The 8,374-nt window shown below is 58.7% G+C and overlaps 2 protein-coding genes across 2 annotated transcripts; one reads left to right on the plus strand and one right to left on the minus strand.

The window, feature by feature from the left end:
* Positions 1 to 52: 52 nt before the first annotated feature.
* VTJ04DRAFT_5393 (uncharacterized protein) lies at positions 53 to 1,826 on the minus strand (the record flags this gene model as incomplete). Its single annotated transcript, XM_069363504.1, has 4 exons — positions 53 to 1,095; positions 1,160 to 1,486; positions 1,548 to 1,698; positions 1,758 to 1,826. 4 exons carry the CDS (start codon positions 1,824 to 1,826, stop codon positions 53 to 55), a joined length of 1,590 nt encoding a protein of 529 aa, XP_069220344.1.
* A 776-nt stretch (positions 1,827 to 2,602) lies between these two features.
* VTJ04DRAFT_5394 (uncharacterized protein) lies at positions 2,603 to 8,083 on the plus strand (the record flags this gene model as incomplete). The annotated part of the gene is made up of 6 exons (XM_069363505.1): positions 2,603 to 2,673; positions 2,760 to 2,786; positions 2,849 to 3,312; positions 3,366 to 5,467; positions 5,532 to 5,904; positions 5,973 to 8,083. The coding sequence occupies 6 exons, from the start codon at positions 2,603 to 2,605 to the stop codon at positions 8,081 to 8,083; spliced, it is 5,148 nt and encodes a 1,715-aa protein (XP_069220345.1).
* Positions 8,084 to 8,374: the final 291 nt, after the last annotated feature.

Genomic DNA, 8,374 nt, shown 5'->3' on the forward strand with positions numbered 1-8,374 from the left:
AATGTACACTGAATTCCCCTCGCATAATCCACCCTCTCATCATTAACTTCGGTCAAATATCCAGCTTCCTGGGCATGAACTGCAGCATGGGACCATCCTTTTGGCCCGTGATGTGATCCCGAAGCTGGTACTCGTTAGGCCGATGACGTCCCAGAGGGCCACCAACCTGGCCACGACCAACCGAGCCCAGCTCACCATCAGCGAACTTGAAGTCACCAGTAAACAACACGTGAGCCGCCGTGAGAGCCATCTCCGTGGTGGCAATGCTCTTGCCCAGGCAGCTGCGCATACCGACCGAGAATGGGTTGAAGACAGAACGCGCGCGCTCCACGCTGCCAGTGCCATCATCTTCCAGCCACCGCTCCGGGCGGTAGACGAAGGGGTCCTTGTAGTACTTCGCGTCATGGTGGATCGAGTATCCGCCAACACCGACATCAGTGCCGCGGGGGATAACCTGGCCGTCGATGACCATGGTATCGACGATCACTTCGCGCCACAGGGCCAGACCGACGGGCGGAGTCATGCGCAGGGCCTCATTGATGCAAGCGTACAGGTAGGTGCAAGATGCCAGTGCAGGGCCCATGACGATCTCATCCCGCGACCGGAACTTGCTGCGGACCTCGGCGGTGGCCTTCTCGTAGGCCTCCTTGTTGTCGGCAAGGTAGAAGAGGATAGCACCGAAAGCAACCGACGAGGTGTCTGAGCCCGCAACGATCAGAGTGGTACTCTCCGCGGCAATCTCGTCAACCGAGAAACCATCGCCAGTCTCCGGGTCCTTGGCAGCGGCCAGGTTGGCGAAGACATCCGGCGGCTCGTTGCTGACCTTGTCGGGGAATGCAGTCTTGAACTTGGCCAGGCGGTCGCCGACAACCCGGGACACGAACTTGATGAAGCGGTTCCGAGCATAGATGGCCTCCGGGAAGAGGTACTTGTTGATCTTCCACTTGGCGAACTCGGGCCACTGGGTGAGGACAGACATGCGGATGTTGGACCTGTCAATGCACTCAAGCACGTAGCGGAAGCGCTCGTTCTCCAGAAGGTTGTAGTGCGCCCCGAAGACAACATCAGCCATGATATCGAAGGACAGATAATAGCCTGTGATGCATCCCGCGTCAGTTGGCCGTCTCAAATCTCAGAGCGTGGGTCAAAGTTTACTGACACCACTTCGACATATCCTTTGGCTCGCTCCAAGTTCCCGCCTTCTCCTGAGTGCCGTAGAGGACATCGCAGAACTTCTTGATGTGGCTGGCGAGACGCTGCTCGTAGCCCCGCTGAGCCTTCTCCGAGACACCCTGAGCCATGATGCGCCGACGGCGGGCATGCTCCTTACCGCCGCGGATAGTCAAGGTGTTGGGTGCCCGGTGGATGAGTGGCTCGTACGCGGTGGACTTGACGACCTTGGACACAGACCCAACAGCGTAGATGTCGCGCAGGCCAGCCGCCGTGTTGAAGAGCAGCCGGTTAGGTCCATAACGCACATGGTCACCTAGGACATGTTAGTCTCTTGGTTGCATCCCATACCCTCTGTCGGTCTCTCTATTACTCACCATATTTCTGGTGGCATCGCCACATATCGAGATGGATGTCGCCCTTCCAGGCATGATACGCCGCGTAGGCATTGGTGAACTTGGCCAGCCACGGGCCGGGATACTTTGCAAGAGGATGGAAGAATGCCAGATAGACCAGTTTGGCAAACAGCTAGAACAAACGAGTTAGTATCTAAAAGATAACAAGAGGATCCCTCAGATGTAACCTACCCCGACGACTGCCGCGGCGGCAGCGACAAGCACCAACGTCTTTGGCGCGAGAAGGTCTTGCCAATCCATGGCGTCAAGAGTTGCAGTATCGGATCGTGAAGGTGGATCTTTCTTCACAGTCAATTCCAATTCAAGACAGAGGCTTGATGTTGATGATTGACTGCCCAGAAGCGTGGCTGCTTGTAGCTTTTAAGGAAGGACAAGATCCAGCCCCAGCCCAAATGCAAGACGCGACCTCAACACCAACGACCGACCGCAGGCAAACAATGAGGGCAAAACATAGTATTTCTCGTACGACGAGCATGCGATGCTTTTGCACATGTCGCATGGTTTCGTTGAAGCTTAGAGTACTGCCTGCGCTCCAGCTTACTCCACCAAGAGCGTAGCGTGGGGATCATCGCTGTTGTAGTAAGCATGGTGCCCCATCGTAAGCACACAACACTCAGGGCAGGCAGCGCATTAGCGAAACGTGCCTAGGGCACAGCGCAAGGCCTGACTCCATTCTGTCAGACTGAAACTGTTCTGCGTACTACTGGCAGCATGGCTTTGGTTGTGTTGTGTCGAGTTCAGCGAGAGTCGATGGAGGGCATCAGGGCTGAGTATTACCACGGTGCTATGTATGGAAAGGCGGTGCCTGATCCTGGGATCGGGGAATCATGGACCAGGAAATAAGTATTTCGAGATATTAGTATTCTGTTCCTACCGTTGTTCTCAGGGTCCATGGTCATTTCTCCCACGGCCTGCCATTCTCTCTTTGTCCCAGTCTCGTTTCCCAATCCTCCCCCTTTCCCTCGCTTTGGCACCTGGCTTAATCTAGAACTGTGAGAACCTTAGAAAGTACCAAAATGGCGCCCGCAAAGACATACACGTCTGCTGAGAATCAACTCACCCAGATCCTCCTCACCGAAATCCTTGCGTGAGTCCTTTCCCTTCAACCTGCCAAGCAGGTGTCGTCTTGCGGTTTTGCGCCGAGATGCAACTAACATGGAATCTCTGCCCTAGATATCAGTTTTGTTCTCCAGTTCAATGGTAAGACCATTCAGCCGTGTCTCATCTGGTACTGAGTTTCTAATCCCCGTCGTTCATTGCAGGATCAAGACTCAAGATGCCATCTTCGGGGAGCTGGCTACGGAACGGCTGGTGGAGATTGGCCCGGCAGAGACCCTGACAAACATGGCCTCCAAGACAGTGGACGCGGACTACCGGGTCCAGGACGTTGCGCTTGGTATGCACCGTGAACTTCTGAGCTACAACAGAGATGCCGCCGTCCTGTATCATGATACCGCAGATGAAGCACCGGCTCCAGCGTCGGCCAACCCTGCTTCCACCACCCCTCAGCCTACCACCACTCCCGCTCAGGCTCCCGCTCCTGCTCCTGCTCCTGCCCCGACAACTGAGGCCCAGACAGCGGCTCCCCCGTCGGCCGCTGCTGCGGTTTCGGTTCCGGACAAAGCTTTGACTGCTCAAGAAGTGATCACCACCCTCGTGGCTGTTGGGCTGGCCAAGGGGTCGAGTGATATCCCCCAGGACCAGTCTCTCAGGTCCTTGTGCGGAGGTATGTGAATCGAGCCTCTTGACTGGATCACGCATGGACTGACAAAACCACAGGCCGGTCGACGGTGCAAAACGAAATCGTCGGCAACCTCACCAAGGAGTTGGGATCCCTCCCCGATCAACCCGAAGGCATGTCGTTGGAAGAGCTGGCCAGCGCGGTTGCCGATAACGGCGCCGGGACCAAGCTCGGACCTTTCACCGGCGCCATGATCAACAAGATCATCACCGGCAAGATGCCCGCCAACTCCAATGTGGCGGTGGTCCGGCAATACCTCGATCGCCGCTGGGGCTTCAAGCAGGGTCTTCAAGACCGAGCCCTGCTGGCAACGATTCGCAGCCCCCCTGCAGCCCGCTTGGCTGGCGAAAAGGACGTCCATCAATACCTCGATGGGGTTGCTGTCACCGTGCTCAAGGCTATTGGTATCGATCCTGCTAGCCTGGCCGCGGGCGGATCTGGCGGGTCCGGCTCGTCGGGTGCGGCCACCGTTGCTGTTTCATCGGAGGCGCTGAAGGCCTTCCGGGACGAGCAGAAGCAGCAGGCTGAGGCTTTGTTCGGTGTCTATGCCAAGCAGCTCGGTCGTGATGTCAATGAGACTGCGATCGAGAAGGCCAAGGCCTCGTCCGCTATCGAGCAACTTCAGGCTCGGTTGGATGCCTGGGCCGCGGAGCACGGCGACGTGTATGAGCAGGGCATCAGCCCCGCCTTCGATGCCCTCAAGGCTCGCCGCTACGCTTCCTGGTGGAACTGGAGCGTGCAGCAAGTCATGTCTCTCTTCTCCGCCGCCCTGGTCGGCCAGCTCGATGAGTTCCTCGTTCAGTCGCGGACCTCGCTGGATATCATCACGACCAGGGCCTCGCCGAGGCTCCTTCAGCTCATCGCGTTTTTGCTCAAGCAGCTCCGCGAGCTGCCCGACGCGTATGCGACTAGGAGGGACGCAGCCAAGGAATGGCTCATGGACTTGGAGAAGAACTGCAATTGGTCCCTTGCTCGCAAGCAGCCGCTGTTCCGGTGCTCGGTGGTCTCCAAAGTCCCGATCCTCGAGATCGATCACAAGGGACGCACGACAATCAAGGAGGTTCCCCGCATGTCTCGTCCTCTCGAGATCGACGGGATGATCCGTTGCAACAGTGGCTGCGATGGCGACGCCGATGAGACGGGCTCTCTCGCCGATGCGCAGTCTTATTACGGATCCATGACGCAGCCGACGGTCTCCGTCTCCCTCTTCCAATCCACGTATGGCCCTCGGAGCGGAACCGAGTCCCCCTTGAGCTCTATCGCTGAAGACGATGTTGCCATCCATGGGCCAAGCGCCCCGATGACTCCCCTGCACCTCGAGACCGGCGTGCCCAGCAGCATGTGGACTCCTCAGCTCAAGACCAAGGGCCGCAACGGCTGGCGCACCAACCTCGACATCACCAACGGCTACCTTCGCTGGTTCCAGAAGTGCTTCAACGAAGGCTTCTCATTTGCCGACAAGACCATTCTGGTGACGGGTGCTGGCAAGGGGTCGATCGGCTCGGAGATCGTCTCGTTCTGCCTCGCAGCCGGCGCCAAGGTCATCATCACCACGAGCTCCTACTCCCCCGAGACCTGCAACTACTACCGCGATTTGTACCACCAGCGTGGTGCCCGCGGCTCGGAGCTGGTTGTGGTTCCGTTCAACGGCGGTAGCAGCCAAGACGTGCAAAGGCTCGTCCGGTTCATCTACGATGACGAGTCCAAGGGCGGCCTGGGCTGGGATCTCGACCACATTGTCCCGTTTGCTGCAGTCGGAGAGGCCGGAAGGGCCATCGATGGCATCGACGACAAGTCCGAACTCGCCCACCGCGTCATGCTCACCAACCTGGTGAAGCTGCTCGGCTGGGTTAAGGCTGTGAAGGGGGAGAAGCACATCACCACGCACCCCACCCATGTCATCCTTCCCCTTTCTCCCAACCACGGCGTGTTTGGCAAGGACGGCTTGTATGCCGAGTCCAAACTGGCGCTGGAGGCTCTGCTCAATAAGTGGTACTCTGAGGACTGGAGCGAAGATCTCACCCTCTGTGGTACGGTCATTGGCTGGACCAGGGGTACTGGTTTGATGAACAACAATGACCTGCTGGCCACCGGCATCGAGGCAGACCTCGGTATTCGCACTTTCTCAGCTGCTGAGATGGTGAGTTTCGATTTAACCTGCTCTTCTGACTCGATCATGTCGATTGCTAATGAAATACGTACAGGCCTGGCACATCGTCGGGTTGATGGACAACAGCACCGCCTCGTACTGCGATCTGGAGCCCCTGATGGCTGACCTGAGTGGTGGGCTCTCGGCTTCCATCAACCTGCGCCCCATGCTGCGCCAGATCCAGGACAAGATCAGCCTCAAGAGTGACATGAACCAGTCGCTCTTCAAGGAGCAGCTCCTTGAGGCTGGCCAAGATCCGTCGACCGCGCTGTCCGCGCCGTCCCGTCGCACTCTGGGTTCCAAGGCCAGGATCCAGGTGGAGAGGGCCAACCTTCCGGACTTCCATGAGATCCAGCCCTTGGCGGCTAAGCTGCAAGGCATGGTCGACCTGGATCGGGTTGTCGTTGTTGTCGGGTTTGGTGAAGTTGGTATGTGCAGCCCTTTCTTCCACAAACACATATTCTTGGAACTCAGCTAACGCAATCTTAACCGGTAGGCCCGTACGGCAGCGCGCGCACCCGGTGGGAGGCGGAGTGCTCCGACACGTTCTCCGTTTCCGGATACGTGGAACTCGCATGGCTCATGGGTCTCATCAAGTATCACTCGGGCCCGCTGAACGGCAAGGGCCACTACTGCGGCTGGCTGGATGTCGAGACGAAGAACCCGATCGCAGATGCCGAGGTAAAGGCGAAGTATGGAAAGCACATCTCTGAGCACACCGGCATCCGCGTCATCGAGAAGAAGGCGCGCGACCTCACCACCCCTGACCAAGAGCAGAGACTCCACGAGGTTGCGGTGGTTGAGGATCTCGGGCCCTTCGAGGTGACCCCCGAGGTCGCACAGGACCTCAAGCGCGAACATGGCGACAATGCCATCATCACCGAGACTGAGGACGGCCAGTGCTCCATTGTCCTCAAGGCAGGTACCACCCTCTGGATCCCCAAGGCGACCAAGTCTCGCAGCACGATCGGCGCACAACTGCCCACCGGCTGGGACCCCAAGAGGTATGGTATCAGCGACGACATCATCAACCAGGTCGACCCCATAACCCTGTACGCATTGGTCGCCACGGTCGAGGCGTTCTTGTCCGCCGGCATTACGGATCCATATGAGCTGTACAAGCACATCCACGTCTCGGAGATCGGCAACGCCATTGGTGCCAGCCTGGGTGGTGTCCAGGCTCTGGACAACCTCTTCAAGCGGCGCTACATGGATCGCCAGGTCCAGAGCGACGTGCTTGCTGAGACCTTCATCAACACGACCGCTGCATGGATCAACATGCTCCTGCTTGGCTCTTCTGGTCCGCTGCGCACGCCTGTCGGCGCCTGTGCAACGTCTCTGGAGAGTCTGGATGCCGGCTACGACATGATCATGAGTGGCAAGGTCAAGGCCGTGCTTGTTGGTGGTTCCGATGTTCTGGAGCGCGACACGGCCCACGAGTTCGCCAACATGAACGCCACCATCGATGCCACCAAGGATGCCGCCGCTGGCCGCACGCCCAAGGAGGCTTCCCGGCCGGCGACGTCGACCCGTGCTGGGTTTGTGGAGGGTGAAGGCTGCGGTGTCCAGCTGCTGACCACCGCTCGTCTCGCGCTCGAGATGGGTCTTCCCATCCGCGGTGTCGTGGCTCTTACGCACATGGCCTCTGATGGCATTGGCCGCTCTGTGCCCTCGCCGGGCAAGGGTGTCTTGACCATCGCGGCTGAGAAGCGCACCGGCGGGCTGGACTCACCGCTGCTCGATATCAACCACCGTCGGGTGCGTCTCGCTCTTCGCCTTCGCCAGATCGAAGAGAAGCGGGAGATCGAGCTGGCGCGCCTCAACGAGTGGGTGCAGCGGCAGAGCCAGAACCAGGCAGCTGGCAACAACGCCAACAGCTCCAGGCCCAGCCCGGCCGAGTACGCGGAGCGTTGCCGCATGGAGATCGAGAACGACGCTCGCCGCGCCCGGAGAGACGCGCAGAACCAGTACGGCAACGAGTTCTGGAAGCACGACCCGTCCATCTCCCCGCTTCGTGGCGCTCTGGCAGTTTGGGGCCTGACGGTGGACGACCTGAGCGTGGCCAGCCTCCACGGCACCAGCACCAAGCTGAACGACCTCAACGAAACCGCCGTGGTCCAATCGCAGTTGGCCTTCCTGGGACGCACGCCCGGCAACACTCTGCCATGTTGCCTTCAGAAGGGCCTGGTAGGCCACGGCAAGGGCGCTGCCGGCGCCTTCGCCATGAACAGCTGCCTGCAGATGGTTGCTTCGGGCTTGATCCCGGGCAACAGAAACGCCGACGACATCGACGCGGCCCTGCAGAGCCGTGATTTGCTGTTCTTCCCCTCACGCACGTACCGCAGCCCCACGGGCGTCAAGGCCTTCTCAGTGACTTCGTTCGGCTTCGGGCAGAAGGGCGCGCAGGTCATCGGCGTCAACCCGCGCTACCTGTTCGCCACGCTCTCGCAGGCCGAGTATGAGGCCTATCGGGCCAAGGTTTGGCAGCGTGAGGTGGCGGCGGATAAGGCGTTGCAGGAGGGCATTTACGGCGGGAAGTTTGTAAAGGTGAAGGATGAGAATGTGTATGAGAAGTCGAAGCTGGAGAAGGCCATGCTGTATAAGTGAATTGGTTGTGTGATGTTTCTTCTGGGAGGCAAGAGTTTGGATTAATTGGGCGGGTCGCGAGGTGCTTGGGTCAAAGTTTGGAGTTTGGGTAAATGTCTTTCGCTGAGGTTGTTTTCCTTTTGTAGAGTCCTGTTTTAGACTTCACTTCTCGCCTCAGAGCGTTTTGATTCAATATTAGTTTCCCATCATGGTCAAACATCTTCGCCGGCGCGCATGTTGCGTGGAACGCGTCTTCGCGTTTGTTGTGTTCGTGCAGGTGACACCAACCCATGACACCCGTGACAAACGTCG

Source organism: Mycothermus thermophilus (genome assembly GCF_041956435.1).
Source record: "Mycothermus thermophilus strain CBS 625.91 unplaced genomic scaffold VTJ04scaffold_3, whole genome shotgun sequence".
NCBI classification, from domain to species: domain Eukaryota; kingdom Fungi; phylum Ascomycota; class Sordariomycetes; order Sordariales; family Chaetomiaceae; genus Mycothermus; species Mycothermus thermophilus.